Source organism: Mus musculus, chromosome 1 (assembly GCF_000001635.26).
Source record: "Mus musculus strain C57BL/6J chromosome 1, GRCm38.p6 C57BL/6J".
NCBI classification, from domain to species: Eukaryota; Metazoa; Chordata; class Mammalia; order Rodentia; family Muridae; genus Mus; species Mus musculus.
The window spans coordinates 89,814,330-89,838,568 of NC_000067.6; the positions used below are offsets into that span (position 1 = coordinate 89,814,330).

Here is a 24,239-nt window from a genome sequence, read left to right on the forward strand (position 1 = left end):
ACTCTTTGCGCCTTGCATGGGCTCAGTTTCACACATTGGGCAAGGATATTAGCATGTACCCAGCTGCTGACCATGTGGTCTTCTTGGCATGTCTCAGGGAGATGGAGTCTCTGCACAGACAAGGAGTCCAGGACATGGAGCCCCGAGTCACTCCACAGCCACCTATGCCATTGCCAGGTGTGGCCACCAGTGCTTCCAGCGTGTGTGTGATTCCTGTCCTTTCTCCTTTGCTTTCTTCACTTGCCCATCTCTTCCCAGGCAGCTAGGGCTATTAGAAGATTACTTGTAGACCCCACTATTCGGATCCAGTGTGGTCATTTTCCCATCTGGAAACTAACCTGCCCACCCCAAGGTGTGTGGGCCTCATGCATTGCTACCCTGTTCCTTTTCTTGGGAGCTTGCAGACCTAAGCTCTCTGTAAAAATGCCCTGCACAGAAGAAAGAATATATGAGGACCACCCAGTGATGCACATGTGTAGATTCGTGTCACGGGTGTCCCTATTGGCTCAGTGGCACTTTAGCCACAGTAAGATCTCAAGTTGATGTTAACTTGCAAAGTCCAGTGAGTAGAAGAAATGTGATGTTGTGTCTCTTTGGCATAGATACTGCTATCCCTGAATTTGCAGCAAAGTTTTAGTGATACACTTTAACTGAGGTATTCACTGAGGTGTTCAAGAATTTGGGAATGGGCACGTGTTCAAGTGGCTTCCTTAAACTAGTAGTATTATTATAGTTAAATCATTTTATTTAAAAAATTATTAAGACAAAGATCCTCTTTTTAAAAAAAAGGTGAAATAGAGACAATCCCATGTGCTTCTGTATACACACACACACACACATACACACACACATACACACACACACACACACACACACACACACACACTTTCCCCTGTAAGCCTGTCTTCATCGTGACATTGGTTATAAACCTGCACTGATATCTTGTGACTTAAGTCCATACTTTACCGTGCTTTCTTTAGTCCTTATTGAAGGACTTTTTCTGTTCCAGCATCCATGTTACCTTTAGTTGTTCATCTTCTCCATTGCTTTGGACCCCTCTTGTCTGGGGCATTTTTTTCAGACTTCCTTGTTGATGAGCTTCACCTATTGGGAAGACATCATGGGGTACTCTGATGGAGACTGCTACTGGTGTGTATTAGATGTTTCTCTAAGACTGGTGAGGAAGAGACTGTAGATAACACACCATGTCTGTGTGCCCTGTACACTCACTACATGATTTCTGTCAGCTGATGCCAACGTGTCCTTGTTTGTGCAGTGTGTGTCAGTGACACTAGGTCCCCAGTCTGTGAACTGTTCTGTCCTTACCCCATCGTGGGCTCCTCAGGGAAGTCACTGTGCCCATCCTCACTGAGGGCAGAGGACCTATAGACATTACTTGTAATACTTCTAGAGAGTCACCAACTCTTCCTCACTGATTACTATTAATATAGAAAGTCATGTCTTCCGTTTCATGGAAGCCATGACTATTTGATATTCTAGTTTGTAACCCAGCTTGGCTCCTTGAAGCATCCCAGATGTGGTAGTCAGCGCCCTTACAATGGTCTTGTGGACTTTGGAATGCAGTTGCATCCGTGTGTAAGGGGTGGGAGTGGGGAGGGGGTGTCTATCTTATGCTTCTTCATCAAATTCTGCCATCGTAAACTATTTCAGCCTCGGGCTGGAGAGATGGCTCAGTGGTTAAGAGCACTGACTGCTCTTCCAGAGGTCCTGAGTTCAATTCCCAGCAACCACATGGTGACTCAAGCCGTCTGTAATGGGATCTGACGCCCTTTTCTGGTGTCTCTGAAGACAGCTACAGTGTACTCATAAATGAAATAAATCTTTTTTTAAAAAATTTTTAAAAAAGATATTTCAGCCTCACCTTTTGGTTTTCCTGCATTTCTTAGATCCAGTCCCTTCTCTAAATAGTACTGGCTCTTTCTATATGAAATAAAAATATGCCATGTACATGGCATAGAACAGGAACCACTATTATGGCATGATCTACGTACCTGCTCCCCCGCCCCCATCTTGCTGACTATAATAATGGGATATTTGAGTAGCTTCCATATCTTGCACCTTTTGTTGAAAAGTATATATACCTGAATCAACATGGCACTTCCAACACGGTACATCCTTCCAGAGGGAAGGTGAAAAGGAAAGATTGGCAGGGAACAGGAAGTTAGCTCACTTCTGACATAATACTAAAGTAGCTTTCCCTAGCACTCTGGGTTAAACCTGGACAAAGTTGGTATATTTAATTTCTAATGAAAGAAAGCAGATGCTTTATTATTTTGATGGCTCAGCACTGCGGCACTTCTCCCTGGCCCTCCTTCAGTGGTAATGACCTTGTTTAATCATTCACAGTGACTAAGGAGCGTGCTAAAGAAACCCTGACGTTATGGTCGGAGCAGTTTTATGGGAAGAGATTGTTAGTGTGTAAAGGAATAAATGTCTGAATGAACAGAGTGAGTTTAGACTTCTCTTCCTCTCCGGTCTTTTCACACTGACTATGGAGAATCTTCCAGTTCCCGGATTCCAGACGCTGTGATTTCTGAAGCTGCACATCAGCATTACCCTTGGAGGTTTCTGCAGCTGGCCCCACATTGAAGCAGCGTGCCTGTCTCTGCTTGATCCCATAGCAATTCTTCTCAGGTTCAGATGCCACATGTGAGGGAGCCGCAGTGTGGAGCGCTTTGCCCCCGCCCTTTGGAACGCGGCTGCAGAAACAGCAGATCAAATGCAGAGGCCCTTGTTTGCTGCCATTGAGGCTGGTGGTCCAGTGATCACAGCCCCTCAATTACAGCCCTGTGCAAGAGCACGAGCAATGGTCATTAAATAATTATGCCTTTGATTAGTTGCTTAACTAGTCAGTGCTTTGAAATACGATAACTCAATTTGGAGTTTTATTAAAAAACAATTTTTCCCTGGAATCATCTAAAAAGATTTTGTGTTTAAGAGAAGAAAAAAAAACCTGCAATATATTTTTGTTGGAGGAAATTGAGAAAGAAAAGAAGAAGAAAGAAACGGAAGGGGTGGGGGCCAGGATGAGAAGAAAGGGAAGGGGTGAGAGGCGAAGATGAGATGGCTGTTTTCCATTATCACTCACTTCTGACATGGGAACACTGAGGGCCCCAGCGCACTATCCACCACCCCAGCCTCCAGCCCCCATCTTGACTGACTCCACAGAATGTCAAGATAGTCCTAGATGAAGTGAAATTAAGTCAGGGCCTTGGTTATTCTCAGACCCCACTGTTGCTGTCTGTTGACTCATGTACGCTCATGTCTGTCACTGGTGGAATCCGTTAGCCCTGCAGTACACTGTGGCACAGCCGGGACAGTATACTCCACGGTCCCAGGGTCCTGTGGTCCTGTCTTCCACTCTTCCCATGCGCTTAGGAGAACATGGAAGCCCAGAGGCCATGGGCTCCTGGTCTCAGCTTCCTCAGAGACACAGCCCTAGGAAAACCAGGAGAGATGCCCCTTCAGATGGGCCAGACAACAAAATCTACATTGTAAACGCACATCATGGAGACAATGCCTGTTTATGCTGGCATCTTACAGTTAACCCGGTTCACACTCTAGCATAAGACAGATATCCAGTTGCCTGGGCTCCCCTCAAGTTCTCCATCTACAGTACAGTACATCTCTAGGCTAGAAAAGAGTCCCACCGCCCCCGTCTCGGGAGTATCTGGTTTTCTGGTGAGTTTGGAGTTTTGCATTGATTTTATTTTTGCTGTCTGCCATGGTTACTGACATTTCCCAAAGTACCTTCGTCAGTCCACTACATAAAAGCCCTTGGCAATTTTCAAACCCAATGTGTTCTGGTTAAAATGGTGTCTGTGGTAAAGAAAGCCATTCCGAGTTATTAGAAATTAAATTGAAACTATTCAATTAAGGATCGATGGATTGTTCCAATAGTTTCCTTTTGGGAGATATTTTATTGCCTGTGGTTTAGAGTTGGGAAGATGTCTGGTCTCACTGGGTGCCACCAGCAGCATAGGTATTTTGTCTGATAAACTTAGCTGTGCTATATCCATCTGCTTGGTCTCAGATTGTGTTTAGTCCTTTCTAAGTCCCTCTTGAAAAATGCTTCAACAGAACTCTCTCTGGTAGGCAGCCATTGTGTGAAGCCCCTGCACAATGCTAGTGAGTTCACATGACTCAAAATCTTCTGGGTTGCATCTTATAGTGGAGTCACTGCCTTTTTTTATAAAAGAAGTAAACGTTTCCACAGTCTGGTCGAGCAAATGAGTGATCACACAGCTGGACAAAAGAAATTCCCCACCCCAGTCTCAGGACACAGTTGCTGCAGCCAAAAGATCATGGGCAACCTACATTGGAAGTGATGCAAAACCACTGTACTGCCCAGCAGAGCCTCCTGGGTGGTGGCCCTCGTGACACAGTCAGCCCACAGCTCTGAGGAGCAAAGGTGCTGTTTTCTGCACTGATAGGATGTATACTGGTAACATCTTTAGATATACACACATCCAATTCCAGGGATCCAAGGAATCACCCTGTCTGACAAAATGAAGGCTTGGTTTCTCTTAAAGGCATCAGCTTATCCTCCATTGTATGAGCAAGAGATTTATTCATTTCCTTCTTGGGATGAGATGTTGTTAGAAGTGAGTCAGTGTTCTAGCCCCTTCCTCCAAGTAGGTAAAAAGACCTGCTTGCTCTCCTAATTGATTCCGAGGGCTACAGCAGCCTCATTCCATCAGCCATTCTGTGTGTGTCGAGGATGTAATTCGCGTGCACCGGGAACACCCAGCATGGCCGACCCACAGGCCTGAACATAACCTTCTCATGGGTGCATTATCTTAAATCAGCTATCCAGGAAATATGTATGTAACCAACAAAGGCAGAAGAAGAGCAGGGGTGATTTAGTAGGCTGGTGTAGTGATGGGGGAGAATTTAGGATAAAGACTTGTTGTCTTGACCATGCCAGCAGTCTAAGGAGTATTTTGATTCTATTTATAAAAGCTGGTTGGAAGTCTCAGCACTGAGAATCTGCTTCCTGGAAGATGTTCAGCCTTTTTCATGCAGTTGTGAAACAAAGCTATTGTTTTATTTAGGAAAACAGAACAGTAGAAACTTTCCTTTCAGATGAAGTTCTGAGTCCCTGAAGATTGCACTAGTCCGTATGACAAGCCATAGCTTCAGGAGTGAGGAGGTATGTAATAGTCAAGAGCTGTGCGTGCTAAGTGATTCCAGTCACTCCAGCTTCATAGAGAGCCGTCATTTACACATTTTCTCTCCTCTGTCTTTGAAAAGACCGAGGTTGTCTGTTAGTGATTACCAAGAGTCAAGAGTAATATGTCATACCTCTTTTGCTCAAGTGGACCCGGGGTTGTTCTTTGTAGCCATCAGGCACTTTATAAAGACACTGGAGTAGGGGTTACACCTGCCATTCCCATTCAGAGCATGACTTGGGCAGATGGTGCAGCTCCACAGATCTGAATGTGCAGGGTGGCAGCCACCTCTTTGCCAACCTGGTGGCTGCTGGACTGGAGAAATGACTGAAGAGTGGAGTGTAGGGTATAGCACACTCAGCCTTCCTGGTTGCTCTGATATCACAGGTTCCAACAGGGGCAGCCTCTGGTCCCTGAGAATGGTCCTCTCAGTCTAGCACAGTGCTCATAAAGTCAGCGATATCATTGCTGGATCACATGGTCACCAACTGTGTCTCTGTGCTTTTAGCTTGAGTGTGTCACATTTTCAGTCCTTTTAATCCTTAGGAAATAACTTTGCAACCATTGTCATGTATAATCTTGACTGTTAACTGGGTATGACTTGGAAGCATCCTAGAGACAGACTGCTGTATAGTTGAATTGCTAGATTGGGTTAACTGAGGAAGGAATCCATACCCTAACTGTGGGTAACACTGAGCTGTAGGCTAGGGTCCTGGACTGAATAAGGATAAAGGGCACTGAGCACCAGTACCCATCTCTGCTTTCTGACTGTGCATATGGTGTGACTAGCTGCCTCGAGCTCCTGCCCCCTCTTCCCTCCCTTCCCGCCCTGCCCCCCCCCACATCTTCCCTATGATGTCAGACTGTCCCCTCCAACTGTGAGCCAAAACAAAACCTTCCTTCTTTACACTGCACTTGCCAGATGCTTTGCTGAAGCAATGAGAAAGGTATTAGTTACTCAGCCCAAGGGTGATATTCTGCCCTAAGGGCTCAGCCAGCAACCTGTTTGCTTCTTTAGCCCCCTGCTCTGGCTGTCCCAAAGCAAGCCTGTGTGTGAGTAAGTTCACTGTGCCTGTTCAGTTGTTGTTAGGAGGGTGGCGTTTCCCCTTGCACTCATAGCTGTGTGCTATAAAGCCTAGTGATTTTTCTGTCCTATGTTGAACTTTTATTTGTAAAATGAAAGGACACCCAAGGTCTGTGCTTGGGTCCAGCCTTGTATCTCCTGGGCTGTCATGTCCGTGGAGTCGTCTACCGTTGGAGACCTTGGTGCAGCCCCTGTCATTTAGGCAGCTGCTGTAATCCAGATGAACACCTGGGCTCATCCCGTATGCAGCGCTGTAGGAGCTGCCCTTTGTCCAGCTCCACGTGAAATCCTGAGAAGTAACATCAGTAACAAAACCAGACAGACAAAAGAGTGTTCATGAACGTTTTTTGAAAAAACCTGAAATTTAATTTAGAGATTATCAGTGGGGTACACAGTGTTGCCTATCTGTGGCCTGAGGTAAGAGGAGTTTGAGACCGGCCTGCATACATGGTCAGACCCTCTCAGAAAGAGTAAATAGTTTGCACAGAAAACCACTTGAGCCTGATGGCCTTAGGCATCATGCTTCTTGCCAAGACTTGAGACCAGGGGGCGCTGTAGTGTATGTGATGGTGGGCCTACCACATGGGGCTGGACTTCTAGGGGTCCATTTGATACCATGTGGCTGTTTTCCCCCAGAAGATGTTATCGATGATGATGATTGTGGTTCTTGTTGAAAATCTCCTAAGCAAGGCGACTTAAGCAATCAATGCCCCAGAGACAAATGCTCATATCAGGACCTGGGTTTCAGCCAGAAAACAGCCATTTGTTTACAAGGAAGAAAAAGCCATGACATTTTATACGTTAGAATTGATTATTTCATCAATAGGTTAATAGAAATCCAGGCTGTAAGTTCACTTCCTGGTTATACATCCCGACCATAATGAGAGAGCAGAGCATTGAAAAATGCAGACTGCGAAACAACCAGGAAGTTTCCAAGCTGAGCTCTACCCTTCTGCGTGGCAGCCTGGATTCTACCTATTTATATGTAAATGTTTCAAAAGAGGTCCACTTGCTCAGGACGCTTTGCTTTGCGGTAACCACTTCTTCCAGGAACTTATGAAATGTGCCCAAGACTCTGGGAGCATCCACTAGTGAAGAAGGAAACACATATCCTATTGTGGGAACATGGTATAACCTGTGGGAGGGAGTGTGTGTGTGTGTGTGTGTGTGTGTGTGTGTAGCAAGCCTTTGTTTTCTTGAAGACTGACTGTGAGCAGTTGGATTTCCTTCTTTGCTTGTGGTTGATTGATATCAGTGCTGGCCAATAGCTGGACAGCCCTTCCCAGGTGTCTTGTTCCCTGGGACAGACCTTGAAGAAAGACCCAGAGATGAGAAAAGTCCCTCCACTCTTCTCCCTTACCCACAGTAACCCCCATGAAAAGTTCAGTCTCGACCCACATGCAGTCGGAAGAAGGCTCCAGGCAACAGCTGCAGCTGTGGGCATTTACTGGATAGGGATTACATTTCTTATCATATTATGTGTTGTTCACAACACAAGATATATCGTGAGCCTTAGGTGTTTAATTATAGCAATCATTTTAAGACAGTGGACAGTGAACTCACAGTTGTTGGCTATCATGATTAAACTTTGCACTAAATATACAAGGCCATGCCGGGAAGTGGTGGCGCACGCCTTTAATCCCAGCACTTGGGAGGCAGAGGCAGGTGGATTTCTGAGTTCAAGGTCGGCCTGGTCTACAGAGTGAGTTCCAGGACAGCCACGGCTACACAGAGAAACCCTGTCTCAAAAAATATATATATTTTTTTTTCCACTGTATTTCAGAAACGACTCTGCTCCCTTGACAGCTCAGGTTTCTCCCCTCTATTTTGACGATATTTATAAAGAAACACAAGAAGAGTGGCCAGCAACTGAACTCACCTAGACATGTCACCAGGTTACTTTCTACCCATCAGGGACCTGTGTTCACACAGCTTAACCAGGGCCTGAAACCACACTGCCTGCTGCTGAGTGACTTGAACACTTCAGCAGACAGATGTTAATGGTTAACCTATCCTGAGTCAGGGTCAGTCTGGCCTCCTACCCATACTGCATCACCTGATGTGAGCTTCCAGCAGGTTCTCTTCCTGACTATGGAGTTGAGAAACAGATGACCCGTGGTACCCTTCCTTGGGAGCATGGCAACTTTCATCCCTGGTGAACATTTTAGTGTCTGCCTACAGTGGCAGGCCCGGCCTAGTAAGATACATGGCTCTGCCTTTGGCTCCCAGGAGCCACTTTGTCAACTCCTATTGGGTTCTGTGACCTGTATCCTCAGAGGCTGAGGGAATGCTTAAGCCATATTTTTCCAAGCCTCAGGTGTCCTGTGTGTGTGTGTGTGTGTGTGTGTGTGTGTGTATCTGTTTCTGTGTGTGTCTCTCTCTGTGTGTTCTGTTTCTGTGTGTCTGTCTCTATGTCTGTCTATCTGTGCGTCTCTCTCTCTCTCCCTCTCTCTCTCTCTCTGTGTATATATGTTTCTGTGTGTCTATTTCTATGTCTGTCTATCTGTGCGTGCCTCTCTCTGTGTGTGTGTCTGTGTGACATGCCTGTGTCCCTGGAGTTTCTTCTCACACATCTGTTGGGCAGTGTCCACATTTGTACTGCGCTATGCTGTACTATGTCCCGTTGGCTCAGCATTTCACTGCTAACCCTAGCATTCCTCTAGAAGTGACTTGGCGTCTGTCCTTTCTGACGAGTCTAAGAAGCCTTCTACTGTGGGAAAGCCTACCTGGTCTCCAAGATGGTCCTGGGGCTTTGCTGCTTTCCGCTAGTGTTCACCTTCTGTGGGGGTGAAGAGTTGTTAACAACGATGCTCTTGTTTTAAATGACCTACCTCTGAAGCACACACCTAACCTGCTTCCCACCGGGATTGCTTGGACACATTTTTGTACTTGGTAGACAAAGAACCTGTAGCTTCTGAAGGATGGCCCACAACAGCCCAAAGGCCAGCATTTGCCCTTCAGCGAGTAGCCCCAGACTTACCAAGGGGACGTACACACATTTGCCTGGGAATGACTTTGATTTTATGAGCAGTCAACTACCAGAGCTGGCCCACCTGCCTTCTCAAGCCCCTCTGTGCTGTCCTGGGGGGAGTGGAGAGCCAGCAGAGGAGCCCTTGGGTGCTGCCCCCCTGCTGTGCGCTCAGAGGTGACTTCACGCGCTACTTTGACATTTCTTTTCTCCCTTTTTCATTTGTTTTCTTTTCCTTTTTGTTGTCTCTCCCCCCCCTGCCCTCTCTGCTCTCGGGATGCAGCCAAACGCAAAGCATGGAAACTAAACCGTGTTGGTAGCCTGCGCAACATCTACAGCAGCAGCAGTACCAACACCGAAGGTAACTGCACCCGCCTGCACCCGCCTGCCTTCCTTCCTTCCTCCCCACGCAGACATGGAAATGCGCCCGCCCGCCCGCCCTGCAGCCGCATGCCCCCTGTTGTGTTTCAGTCCGCCCTGTGGTCTTTTCATCCTTTTGTTTGTGTGTTCTGTTTTACCATTCATGTTCCTTTCAGCTTACTTAAATTTTGACCTTTCCCTTCCGTCGTAGGCTAGTGATGCTTAAATTACTTTGGAAACCTATTTTCTCCTCTTTTTCCCCCCCTTTCCTTTATACATGTGGGCACTCAATGTAATATTTCCCAAGTTATTATAGTTTTTTAAAGTGTTAGTATCAGGTGTAATGATCTGTAGCCAAATACAATAGTGTGCCGTGACATTTAAGTAACAGTCTTAATTTGTTTTGTGGAAGCATTCTCCATAATGCTCTCTGCAGCTCTAATCCAGAGGCAGCAGGCCCGGGCCATTTGCATGGGCTGCTATTGCTTGTAAATTCCGTATATTGTTTTGTTTCTAAAGGTCGTCTGGTGCCAAAGTTCACAAATTGACTTGGGTTGCTTTTTCACCGAAGACAGCCGTCATTGCTTTTGTATAATAGCAGATTGAATTCTACCCCCACCCCCTCCCCACACACACACACGCCTTCATTTGAACAACACAATTATAAATTGCCTTTTTTTTATGATTACAAATGTCAAGGGTCAGAATTATTTTGATGCCAGGCAAGGGAAACCCAGCACCATCCACCCAGGTGCAAGGAAGGGAGGCTGGCGGGTAAGACGCGATGCAAAGCAGGTCACGATCCAGCAGGCTCCGTATAATAGGGGGATTTCTTTTTCACTTAAGTGCAAGCCAAATGGGTCAAGTAATGGCGAGCTCTCGCCCTACCACTAATTGACTTATTTGGGGATGATTATAACTGTAATATTTTTCTTAATGTCACTGTTTTCTGGGCTGTTGATTTTAGCGATGGCCAAGCAGTGGCATTAAATCTCCTGTAAATTTTAAATTGCACACCGTTTCCGTAAACAAAGTCCCTTCCTCGCATCCTGGTCATTAACCTTTCCTGATTTATGTCCCCATCCCCTCTATGGTCCCTTCACAGTTACTCCTGCCTCACGACCAACAGCTCTGCTCTCAAGCAGAAGTGAATGCACAAAACAAGAGCCACACTTGCAGGGCTGCTTGTTAAAAAGCCATTCTGTAATCGGAGTTGTGTCTGCACCCCTCTGAGGGGAGGTTATCTGCCCCTGCACCACTGCATCCTGGCCTGGCCACATGTCCCTTCCAAGTATTCAGGAAACAGAACTGAGAGAACAGGGTGTAAGACACCATGTCATCAATTACAATTTTTTGTTGAGCTTAAAGGATATCAGTGTGCTCCCTCCCAGTGTTTTTTGGTTCGGGGTATAAATTATCTCTCTTTCCTGTGCCCTTACCATGCACGTCTTTCTTTTATATGGTGTATTAGGGTCTCTAGAACCACAGAACTTATGGGTAGTATCTATAGTAAGGGGATTTGTTGATGACTTACAGTCTGTAGTCCAACTCCCAACAATGGTCAGCAGCAGCTGTGATTGGAAGTCCAAGGATCTAGCAGTTGCTCAGTCCCACACGGCAAGCAGGAGAAGAAAAGACAGTGAGAGTGAATCTTCCTTCTTCCAACATCCTTACGTAGGTCTCCAGCAGAAGGTGTGGCCCAGACTAAAGGTGTGTGCCACCATGCCTGGATCTGGGACTTGCTTTGTCCCAGATGACCTTGAACTCAGAGATCTCCCTGTCTTAATCTTCTGAAATTCATAGCCACTATGCCTCAAGATCTCCATGCCAAAATCCAGGTCAGAAGCTTGTATCACCCAGCCTCCAGATTAGGATCACAGGTTAGCCTTCCAATTCTGGATTGTAGTTCATTCCAAATATAGTCAAGTTGACAACCAGGAGTAGCCACTACATATGGTATAGGTGATAGGTTTATTGCTTGACTTCTTGCCTTTTGGTTTTAAAGTTATTGAATACAAAATTGGGAGCAGTGAAAAGGCACACAGTTCTCTCATTAGCCTTGAGCTAAAACCTCCTGCCGATCACCTCCTGGTGGGCTTCCCAGAAGACACTGCTGGGCTGGCTTGCCAGTCTGTGTAAGAGTCATGGGAAGGCTTGCTTCTCCATTATCACTGCTGATCACTGTTGATAACAGGGGATGTAGTATCCAAGGCATCCAGAGCTTCAGGCAGGAGGGCAATTAGGGGAACCAGTTGAGGGCAGGAGATGACCAGATGAGATCCACTCCTTTCTCAATACTCAATAGCTTAAAACACTTGGGGCCCCTCCATATGAGTGAGTACTGCAGGTATCCATGGGGGTTGGGGTGCAAGCAGCTATGGGGATTGAGACACAGGTAGCCATGAGGGTTGGGGTACAGGAACCACAGTTCTGGTTCCTTCCATATTTCTAGCCACAGTAAGCTGCACAGTGTGGAGTTACATTTATGAATTTGCATTTGAGCAATATGGCCACTCCATATGTGTATGTGTGTGTGTGTGTGTGTGTGTACTACCTCATGTCATACGATATTCAATAATTTGTTACAGAATTTATATAATCCCATAAATTATCAAAATATTTTTCTGATTCCAGGCAATTAATGTATACCACGTGAAGGCTGTCTGTAAAACTTACCCTTCATGAAAATGTGTGTGCCAAACACTCTGACCTTTGTTAGATAATTTGAGAAGCCCATCTTGTAATGTTTCTTAAAATTTTCCACTTGGTAGATTTATTTAGGGATTCCCAAGGAAAAAAAATAAAGTTGAACCAGTGTTCAGTTCCCTAGACACAAAAATTGGCTTTATTAATTGGGAGGGAGGCCAAACCCAGTTTTGGGTAAGAGCCTGAAGAAGTTGTAGAACAGTCCTGGGGATACAGGCTGTGAGACAGTTAGGGTTGTGCCTGAAGCCCAGGGTCTCACCAAAGGACTAGGTTTTTGTTTTGTCTTTTTATTCACTTTCTTTCCTTTCTGACCCCTGGAACACATTGTCTCATTTGTTCCTCATAGACCCCTGCCAAGTAGGTATTGTGTTACACATGGGGAATTGAGGTTGTGGTAAGTTCCCCAGACCTTGTGCTAAGCTGTTTGCTCCAGGACACCCCCTACACACACACACACACACACACACACACACACACACACACACACACACACACACACTGATCCATATGGGAGAGGCAATGGTAGACAAGTCCAGAATGTGTGAACATGGATTATTAGGATAGGCACAGGTTAACCTTTGCCCTTTTGGGCTGTTTATCCTTGAAAGTAAGGCAGACACTTGGAAACAAAGCTCTGCTCGCTCCCTTTTCGTGGTTAAAGTCTGGCCCATGGTTGATGACAGTGAATGCACTTCCTTCAGCAGGAATTGCAGCTTTAGCTTGTCTTAAACAAGTCTCGGGGCCTGTTAGTGCCATGATATGCTAGCTAGCCCTCTTCATAGCCCAAGCCAAAAAAGAGGTTTAGATGTCAGGTGAGTGGGCTCATCTTGCATGTTTGACTCTGTAGCAAATGTTTCTTAGAGAGTGCCTAGTAGCCAAGAAATATAAGAAAATACAAGAAATATAAGAAAAAGCAGGGGTCCTGTGTGGCAGTATTCCTCCAGGTCAGTGTGACAGAGCAGACAAGGCTGCCCTCCCCTAGTGGCCAGAGACAAGTGGACTCATCAGCCAAGGGGCAAGAGTGACAGTGTTGTTAGCCTATGGGACATAGACAAGTACTTCTGATCTGTGGATAAGGGGAGAAGGAAAAGGGCCGGGGGTTGGAAGAAGTGAGCACTGCTTGGTATGCAGAGCCCAACCTTCTGCCAGTCAGCAGAGAGAGAGTGCCTGAGCACAGTCACCTCACACTGCAGATGACCCGTGTATCCGAGGATCAGCCAAACGCAGAAATGGCCCAACGTTTCTGCTCTCTCTACCATTTCTGTCCAGAGAGGGACAGAGAAAACCTACTCCGGGTCATCATTGTGTGGCACAGGCCGCTCAAGCAGGATCTGGTCTGTGGAGTTCTGACTTAGTTACTAAAGTTCAACCCAAAGACTCACTCCGTGGAAAAATCACTTGTCAGTGTAGGGACAAAGTGGCAGAAGCTAGCATACCTAAGTGCTGACTATGTTAATGTGCTGCCTCAGTTTCTGACAAGACACCATGCCTAGAGGTATAGAAGAAAGGGGTTATTGGGGCTCACAGGTTCAGACAATGAATCCATGGCCAGTATGGTGGAAAGCATAGCAGCAGGCAGGCAGACAGCCAGGGTGGTGGAGCAATAGCTGAGAGCTCACGTCTTGAGACAGAACCATGAGACAGGGAGAGAGGTAATGGGTGCTAACTACAAATGGCAGTTGGACCTAGGATTCAAATAGACCATGTTGGCCATGCTAGGCACTCAGAACATTTGGGCAAGCAGAGAGAGAGAGAGAGACAGGGAGAGAGAGGGAGAGAGGGAGGGAGAGAGAGGGAGAGAGAGGAGAGAGAGTGTGGTTGGGAGCCCAGGGAACCCAAAACAGAAAGGACATAGACAGCCTCCCAACAGTGAATATGCAGAGCACTGTTTGGCCATCACGTTCATCATCCATCTTTCCTTTAGAAACAGAAGGAAATTTAAGAGCAAAGCTGACCTTTATGCTATGGTGGGTTTGAGCTGACAATTTAAACTTTATCAAATTGGCTTCCTCCATCTGATAAAATACCTAAACTACATGCCAAGTGTGTAGGGTGTTTGTTTGTTTGTTTGTTTGTTTTCGAGACATGGTTTCTCTGTATAGCCCTGGCTGTCCTGGAACTCACTCTGTAGACCAGGCTGACCTCGAACTCAGAAATCTGCCTGCCTCTACCTCCCAAGTGCTGGGATTAAAGGCATTCGCCACCACTGCCCAGCTGTGTTTAGGCTTTTAAAGGACAAACATGGCAGCATTGTACAACATATATTGCTCAAAAAAATTAGCATACAAGGCTGAGCCTGTGTGTGGCATTGCTTCACAGGGCCCACAGGCCCAGGTGGCGAGATACCCAGAGACTGAAACTGTGAGCATTGTCTGTCTGTTTACAATTAACATCAAGGATAGTAGTCAGTGGGCTCTTTAGATCCCGGGGATATCTTCCCTTGCAAAAGGAAGGTGGAGACAGACCCACAAAATGTGGCTGCTAACTCTCTGTATCCCCAGCTTCAAGCAATCTAGAGTCTCCTTCCTACCTCCCACACTCAGGCAGGTTTCTGTACAGAGAGGTGCAGTGACCTGCTCTCAGGCACCCTGTAAACAAGTGTATAAGAGAAACCCTTCTCCACCGTGTGGATCTCCCACTGAAGAAACCCCTTGCCAACGTTTATGAATGGAGGGCAGAGTTGGTGTCTGTGTTGAGCAGAGGTATGGTATGCCCTACCAAAGGCCCATCCTTCTGTGGCAGAAACCAAAGACAGGATACCCTTCTCCCTGGGGGCCTTGGCTGTTTTATTTTCTAGTCATGCTCAGTGGTGCCCGTCTGGATACCTCTAGGCTTACAGCACTCGTGACTGACATCAGCCATACCAGTGTGGATACTTCCCTCCTTCACCTGAGCCCTCCTTTCTGCACAGTGCCAAAAGCCCACGCCATTCTTGCTAAGCCCCTGCTCATTAGTGCAGCAGGAAGCATGTTCTGCCTTATGACCAAAATCCCTGATGGACCTTAGGGTCAGATCCCAGGCTCCAGGAAGCCTGGGAGACCATCTTCCTTCTCCAGAGTGCAGACTCACATGTGACCAGTGACAGACTGACATAAGTGTCCCTGGAAGGCCATTCATCCTTTCAACTTGGAAAACAATCCCACTCGGCTCCCTTGTCGGGTCACACCACTTTGGAGCATGGCTCTGGTGGGGCCTTGGTCTTGGTGGAAGCTGTCTTTCCCATTCCATCTGTGAGGCCAATATCGGCAAGTGTCCAGCTCTTCCCCATTCTCTGTATTCATCCTCATCAGGTGTCTCCGGTTAAAAACAGCCGCCACATATTTGAACTATTTTCAGCTGTCTGTAGCCCTTTAACCCTTTGCCTGCTAGAATTCCACAAAAATAATTGATGACTGATTGGCCCATTAACCTTTAAGGGAAAAAAAAAGTTTGACAGCCTAGACTTGTGTAATGAGGAGGGATTCCCTGTGAAGTCGGTCTGATGGCTGAGATGCTCGCCCCTGAGGAGGCAAAATTAGCCCCCCGGGGCCTCGTCTGCATAGAAACTGGACACAATTAGTGCACTATCCGGTGTTATTAATGTCATTGGGAATAATTGGGCAGGTTGGTTTCGACAGGTTCATGGCTCTAAAATACTATTATAGTGGACCTTTCCACAGCCAACCGTTAAACACAGAAAACTGTTCAAGTCCCCCGGAGCCCAATCACCGTTTCAGCGAGCTGGGGACCAGAATGTACATAGCCTGGAGCTTCAGGCTAGGGTGAGGTGGCCTTTGGGCTTCTCTTTGGGGTGCAAAATAACTTTGTGATTGTGTGGATATCTCAAACTAAGAACATGCTTCTAATATATGTGCCAACTGGGTCTTCTATAGCCGTGAGACTCTTTAAAGTAAACTCTACATAAGCCACTATACCTGTCATTAGTAGTTGGTTTGTATCTGCAATGACACCAGGGATAAAAACACCAAAATGGGCCCTTCTCCCTATCCAAGCATCTATCATTTGGGCTTGAGGCGGTGGCAGTGAGGGACACCTGTCATCTCCTTGGGAGACAGAGGCAAGGTGGGATCTTGAATCTGAGACCCAGTTTCAAAAGGCCATACATAATAGAGGGCAATAGTGCTCAGCTCTCTGACTGATCCACCCCACACTGCCAGTTGTGCTTAAGGTCAGTTTTAGAGCTGGTTGCTAAAAGAAACCTAGTATCCTCAACTGTCAGTTTATAAAGTAACACAGCCTTCTGGCCGCTGGGGAACTGACTGGCACTGTGATACCTGGTAATATGTCTGAGCATTGCAGGAAGGAGAGTGTTCCATTGGGCCATCCGTTTTCTCAGTCACCGCCACACGCCACACCGTACAAGTCTGAGCATGGATCAAGTCTGGAAGCCTCCGGGGGGCCATCCATAAGCATTGACTATTCCCTGGCAGATCCGGCCAGTACCTGTTCACTGGCTTCATCAGTACTTGTTCCAAGTGACAGAAACCTTTGTGAAGTGGTAAAGGCCATAAAGACAGTAAAACATCCCGGGTAACCAGCTGTGGGGCAGGAAGGTGTAGCCAGCTGGCTGCAGGAACATCTGGGCTTGGGCCCTGGAAGCTGTTGGACTTCCTAGCACTTGTTTACTGCAGTGTGCTGGTGGTACTCAGTGGCCTCCCCTAGAGGGCAGGGCAGGACCACACCCCTTGGGTACAGAGTGTTCTTAGGCTTTAAGGTTAACATCTGTCATATTCTGGAATGAAGTGTCTATTACATCAAGCCTCAGAAAGTTTCAGGTTTCAAAACACTTTTGCTCTTGAGTTTTCAGATTGCTTTATGTACCCACAGAATACATTATCTCTGGGCTTTACTGCCCTCCCCAAATTCCCTCTTTTTCAAGATGGATGACCATACTTTACTCAAGACCCCTATAAAAGCATGGGCCAGGTGAGAGAGGGGTACAGGCTTGTAAGGTGGCCATACAATCTGCTTCCAGCCTCCAGAATGGGAGGCAAGGTCCATGGAAGCACCCAGTGAGTCACTGCACCATGTAACTTGTCTGGCCTCCCTCTTACTCTCCCAGCTGTATACCTTTCTCCCATCCAAGTGGGGGATTCTGCATGGCTGAGCATTCAGGAGACAGAAGAGGTATCTAGGCAGTGCCAGCTGTTTCAGAGAAACGGGGTCTGACTGGGTGCTTATTCATGGGCTTGGAAGTGAGGAGTCAGAGCAGTGTTCGTGAGGGAGAGACCAGGGGAGGACTGAGCACAGGAGTGCACAGTGTGAGGTGTCGCTCTGCATGGGGTGGGATAGAAAGGTGAGACTGTCTGTGTGGTGTACATCCTAGGGAGTGGTCACATTTATAGAAGGACTGGCACTGTGACTCTGGGAGCTTGGGGTAGAATGAGGAGATCCTCAAGAGCATACGAGAGGTGGCCGTGAAGAAGCGGAGAGGTGCAACATAGGAAAACCACCAGGAACGGGGCAGAGGGAAGTCTGTGTCCACTGGAAGGAAAGCTGGCAATATGGTGCAGTGGATTCTACTGGACGCGACAGGATCCTGGTGCTCCTATGAACTCTGCCCCTTTGGGTACGTTACAGAGGCACATGGCTCCCAGGACAAGGCAGAGCCAGGGTGGGCCTCGGCAGCCTTTGCGTATTACAGCTACCCAAGCTGGAATCAGAACAACACAGACAGCTTGGTGATATCCTTGTAGCACTTGGATACACAGCCGTCACCTGAGTGTGAGTGTCCCTACAGATTAGGGTCCTTCAGAGATCAGGCTGTGATACCCAAGACCTGGAGCGGGTAGCTGAGAGCCCGGGGACCACGACTGTACCTCAGTGGAGCCAGTTAAACCCATTGCCTCCCGCTCACACTGCAGCTAGTGATCCTGGCTAGAAGCACGGGCAGAAATCCTCCAAGGGAGAGCAGTGTCCAGAGCTACTGAGAGGCTCATGGTCGTCATTTCTCCCCTGAACCTGCAGTAAATCCCGGCCAGAGGGAACTCTTACCGTACTTGAGTTTCACAAATGCAAGGTGACATAAGGTTATGCACAAATGTCTTCATGAACAGTACTCACGTCCCTCGGTGAATGACCACATATCCCTCTTTTCTACCCATGAGTTATATAGCTTGTCCCTGCCCTACCTGTCCTTCCACTAGGAGTTTCAGTCCTGATTCAGGGTGTTGTCTTATACACCCCTGTGTGGTAAAAGTTGTAATGAATGAATAGTATCCTGACATAGACACTTGTGGATCAAGAGAATGGGTCTTTTCAAGACTACAGAAGCCACGGCCCTGCTGGTAATTGCAGGGTGTGACTGGCTGCAGGTTAGCTTTGGAGAATCCTGTCTGTCTGAAGTTACCATATAGTCTTTTTGTTTACTAGTCCCCATGTCCAGAGGCCTAGGGCCTCCTCCCCAGCCGTCCTCCACACAGTACGTGGACTTGTTCCACTCCACACAGAGCGCCATTCATGCCAAGACTTGCCTTTTGAATTCTTACTGCTCAGGTTCCAAAACCCAAAGAGGACACCCATGGCCAGTGCCAAGCAAGCTGGGCTCTCTGGGAGAAGCTAGGGGGTCTCCACAGAGGTGTGCTTACCCATCCTCCAAATGGTGTTCAGACTGAGCAGCCTGGCAAAGGCCTGCTAATCCCTGTAAAGGTTCAGAGAGCCAGCTTGCTTACGTTAGAATCTCAGAACACAAAACACTCCACACAAGTGTGACACACAGTGTGCCATAGTGACCGGTGGTGGTGGTGGCGGCGGCGGCGGCGGCAGTGGCAGCGGTGGCGGTAGTGGAAGTATTACATTGAGAGCATCAATGAGTATCCCATTCCTAGGCAGTGTCACAGTTCCTAGGAGTAGGGCTTGGTGACATCCATGAGATCAGGAGGCGGGAAGGGGGTCCTTAGGAGCAAGTGAGCCACCGTGTCCTTGTCTGTGGGGTGTGGGGGTGGACAGAGGATGACTTAATTGATAAGCCAGTCTGCAGGTTACTCTTTTATTGTGACTACACTTGACCACATAGCCAGTGCTAGGCCAGTGCTACAAACTCCTCCTCTGCTGAAGCATGTGCAGGGTCTAGCCTTGGCTTCTGGCTGTATTTTCCTGAGGCCAGGCTGTGCACTGGTGTGCTCATGCACAGTATTTAGCTCATGATAAACTTAGGAGCTGCCTGTGCCCGATCCCCAGGGGAGGAGAATGAGCCTCAGGAGTGGAACTTACCTAAGGACAGGGGGCAGGTAGTATCCCAGGATGTGGACACAGCTTCTCTTCCCCTTTCATAGCACATGTCTCTCTGTGGTCACCCAGCTAGACCTGTGTCTACTAAAGCCCTCTGAGTTGCCTGGATCCACTTTGTCCAAGTCTCAATACCGCTCCCACTGGTAGTTGCCTGGCCCTGGAAGGACACCCACCTTAGTGTTCCCAGCTCACCTGGATCCAGATCCAACTGCCGTTCATAGTCTGATTTCATATCTAGCAGAACTAACTCCACTTTCCTCCTGCAGACCCAAGCGCCAGCTGTGAGTTGCAGACTTCCTTTCCTAAGTTGCTTGGTCTGTGCCCACACAGAGATCCTGACATTCTACACTGTCTTTCCTTTCTCCCCGTCCCCCCAAGCATCGACTGAAACCTAGTTATCTCTGCTGGCTTTTGGAAGGCATGTGGATCAGATCTCAGCGCTCCCATCCCATGTGTGCCGCCAGCCCCATGCCGGTGCCATTAAATCCAGAGGCACTTGTGACAGGATGGGTTTGGGCGCTGCTGTCATGAAAGTGAGCTCTTCATCCCACCTCTGTGTTCCAGAGCAAGAAGAAAACTTGGAGTTTATCATTGTGTCCCTCACTGGCCAGACGTGGCACTTTGAAGCCACCACATACGAGGAGCGAGACGCATGGGTCCAAGCCATCGAGAGCCAGATCCTCGCCAGCCTGCAGTCGTGCGAGAGCAGCAAGAATAAGGTAAGGTCCACAGCAGGCTGCCCCACAATCAAGGCTGGTGATCATTAAAGGGAAGAGAAGGCCCAAGTGGAGCCCCAGGGGGGGACAGAGGCGTCAAATGGCTTGTATGGATGACAAGACCCAGGTATGCTTTGTGAGGGAAAAAAACCTAAGTAATTGAAAAGATAAAACCACTTTGTATCTACAAACACCGTGCATGTTTGGTGTCCTGGCTTGGCCGTCCGTGTGTGGCAGGGTGTCCGATGGGAAGCTTTGCTGTGGCGGCCAGGGCTACGTGGGAAGCTTTCGCCTTTCTCTGTAGGCGATGGAGCCTTTGGACTCTGCCTGCTTATGCGCCCATACTTATTTTTTTGTTGTTATTGTTTGAGGCAGAATAAATCAGAAAAAGAGACATGGACTTAAAAGATGCCCTATGCTGCCCTGATAAATGTCTCCAATGTCACAGGGATACAGACGCACAGGAGACTGTAGGGAGTTTGGGCAGGGTGAATTTTCTGTTTTTTTAAAGTCTGGTGTATGTTTCATTCAGTAATTAAAAAGAGTCCTCCAGCAGTTGTTTGGCCAGGAATAAAAGTGTGTTCAGTGCATTTTCTGGGCCGCTGCTCGGCGATCTTCCTTATACTGGTCCCGTCTTTCCCAGCCGGGTTCTTTCCATTTCAGTCTTTGAACCCTTAGATAGTCAGGACCCTTTGCTGACCCATTGAGATTCTTAGTGAGCATTTTGATTTTTCAAACTGCGATCTACTGGAAACCAAAGAAAGACATTGCCATCCACCTGCGGTTTCATTTGTAAGCATTTAAAGAAGCCTCTGCCCATGATGTATGGCCAGCTTTGTCATTAAGAAGGGAGTCTGTTTTTCAGAGAGACAGGGTGTGTTATTTCATTACCCTCTTGAGCCAGACAGGGTAAGCCAGACCACAGCCATTATTAGCATTTATGTAATTTGCTTCTCTCTTAGAAGCTAGTTTATACCCAACTGGGAAGAACCACAGTCTTTTATTCTGAGCTCCCTGAATTCCCAGGTCATGTCCCCATCCAACCACCATGCGTCTCCCTCCTCACCAATGGGCACAATGACACCTGCCATCCACAGGCTTGGGATTGTAGCTTCAGAGCAGGAAAGGGGACATATACTGCTGATCAGACAAGCGCATCCCAGGTTGTACGGACAAATTAATCTCACATCCTCTGACCGTAGCCATACCCCCTTTCTCTTTGATTCCAGAAGCTCTGGCCAGTGCTGGCTTCTCCCATTTTACTTCCTTGAGAGCCTTTTTCCAGCTTGCTACTCTGAACCCAGACAATAAGATATATTGGACCAGAGGCAGATGCAAGCCCACCAGAGCTGTCCTTTGTATCCATGGGCAAACATACTTGTAGAAATGGCTTCCCCTGGGAGGGGACCCTTTGAGCAACTCAAGGACACCAGATGTGAACCTGGGTAGCTGCTGGTTAGATTGTGAGAAGGTCAAATATAGTACCCCCATCACAGATGGCTTAAGGAAAGTCCAGACTCCATTAGAAAGAGCAGTACCCAGTATTTCAGCTCCTGGTAGATAATCCAAATCTGACTCAGAGAAGCTGACCAGAGAGCCACAGAATATTACAGGTTTATGGAGGCAGACAGTCAGACCACTCTGTGTGTGTGTGTGTGTGTGTGTGTGTGTGTGTGTGTGACACCTCCTTACACAAATCAAGTTGTTAAAAAATGATTTCTGATTCCAAAGGGGAATAAAAACATAGTTCATGATGCTGATTAAGCAATAGCAACAAATAGATAACTTATTATTAAGTAGCAAGAGATAAATTGTTAGCACAAGGTACCTTAATTTGTAAAGAATTTGTACACAAACAGAATTTATTCTAAGTTCTGAAACTGATCAGCTGTTGCTTTAACTGTAATTTCAAATGCATATTGAATAAACAAAATTGTTAAAAATACACACATCATTACCCGCTCTGCCCTTTTGCTTTCAAGATTTCATCCTTCTTGCATTGCATAATTGGGAATGTGTGTAGAGGTTTACAGGTAGCATGCTCTTCAGAGCAGTGTCCAAGCTCTAAGACAGTAAGAACAGTCCAAATGTATAGTCAAGGAGCGTGCTGTACCCTCACTCACTGGACTCCTATGCACGCACTTAGTGATGAAGTCAGAGGCTCGGTTGGCATTGAGTGACAGGCAGAATGACTAGGCTAAAAAGACATGCTGATAGGCAGCATATACCCGTCTGGCTTTCCTACAGTGCCTGTGCACAGAGGCATGGAAAAATAGCCAGAGCAGCGGTTCTCAAACTTCCTAACACCGTGTGACCCTTAAATTCAGTTCTCGATGTTGTGACTCCCAAGTACAAAGTTATTTCAATGCTACTTCATCACTAATTTTGCTACTGTTATGAATCATGATGTAAACATCCGATATGCAGGATATCTGATATGTGACCCCTGTGACCCCACCAACGGGGTTACAACCTACAGATTGAGAACCACTGAGCCAGGAGCTCTCTGGATAATCAAATTCTAGTTCATAAATGCTTGTGTCTTTTCCCATATTTTCTAACCTTGCTGCAACAGGTGAGCCTTTTTTTTTTTTTAAATATATTCTGAAGGTCATCAAGTCTGCTTAGGAGTAAATGCCCCTGCCTCACTCCAGTGAGTCACTTTGATTTGATGCTGTAGCAACAGAGAGAGCCTCACATGAGGAAAGCTCTCAGGGCTTGGTCAAGGGTTTCCTGATGAAGAACCAAGCATGCTGAATAAGGTGTGACCCTTGGCTGATACACAGAATTTTTTTTCCCTTGTTCCTTTATCTTCACACTAAGGAGGTATGTGCCCCTGAAGGTGTGTTAGCTAGTGACATTCTCTGCATAGCAGTCTCTGGTTTATTCACAAATGATGGCAGTCTGAGCACTTTGCTCATTTTGGGCAGAGTCCATCTCAGCCAATAACCCTGATGTCCGACCTGTCTCTCCCTCACAGACTTCCCTCACAGGAAAGGAGTGATTATTTGGAAATCACTGTTGCACCTGTGTATAATCTATTTTGTTTTTTTTCTGACATTCTTAGATGTGTGGTTTTCTTCCGAATATTCATATCTTGCATTTTCTGCCTTCCTTTGTGCCTAGTCCCGACTAACCAGCCAGAGCGAAGCCATGGCCCTGCAGTCCATCCGTAACATGAGAGGGAACTCGCACTGCGTGGACTGTGACACCCAAAGTAAGTATGCGGGATGATGGTGGCCCTGGATCCTTATCGGCTACAGCAGAGAGGGCTCATGGCACAGAGGGCTTGACATATTTAAGTTTAGGTTTTATCTTAACACAGTATCCTTTACATGGCTTCCCTGGTAGAAGCGGGCCATTTCTTGTACACTGGACTGCTCTGTGCCCTGCTTCAGCCTCAGGCATCACAATGGACAAAGAACCAAAACTGTCATGACTGCATCCCTTGGAGTTAGCCCAGTTTTATGTCACACTTGGTTTCCTTCTTACATCCTGGAATGTAGAGCCTTGCTTTTGTTCTAAGTCTACACCCTCAGAAGCTATGTAGAGGAAACTTTACCTGTTTATTGTCACAGAGAGGCTTGAAGAGGGAAAGAAGAACAATTCAAACTCAAAAAGATGCTGGTTCCTGTGAGGGTTGTCTGGGAACTGAGCACCTCTGTCGTGGGCCATGACATCAGTGGGCCTGGGGGGCAAGGCATAAGCACACACGTCACAGTCTAGAGCCTCGGAGAAGGAGCAAAGGACCTCAGACCTGTCCACCTCAGAGGAAGCTTCCTGCCAGAGTTGTCAGCGGGACTCTGCAGAAGAGTAGGGAATGAGGAAGGGGTGTGACTGGAAACTGCTGCCTCCCTCGAAGAGGCCTCCCTGGGTGAACAGGAGGAGTGGCAACTCAGGCTGGAAAGGGAGGTGATGCAGATGCTCAGGTACCTCTGGGAGAGATATCGAGGTCTTTATGCATTCGTAGGCGGGGTGAACTG

General features: G+C 47.2%; 1 protein-coding gene across 2 annotated transcripts in view; it reads left to right on the forward strand.

The window, feature by feature from the left end:
- Positions 1-24,239, forward strand: part of Agap1 (ArfGAP with GTPase domain, ankyrin repeat and PH domain 1) — a 440,472-nt gene that overhangs the window by 359,519 nt on the left and 56,714 nt on the right. For both annotated transcript variants that reach the window (NM_178119.3, NM_001037136.1), the window contains 2 exons: positions 20,105-20,259; positions 23,383-23,473. In NM_178119.3, coding sequence (NP_835220.1) covers positions 20,105-20,259; positions 23,383-23,473 — 246 coding nt within the window. The remainder of the gene's footprint in view (positions 1-20,104; positions 20,260-23,382; positions 23,474-24,239) is intronic.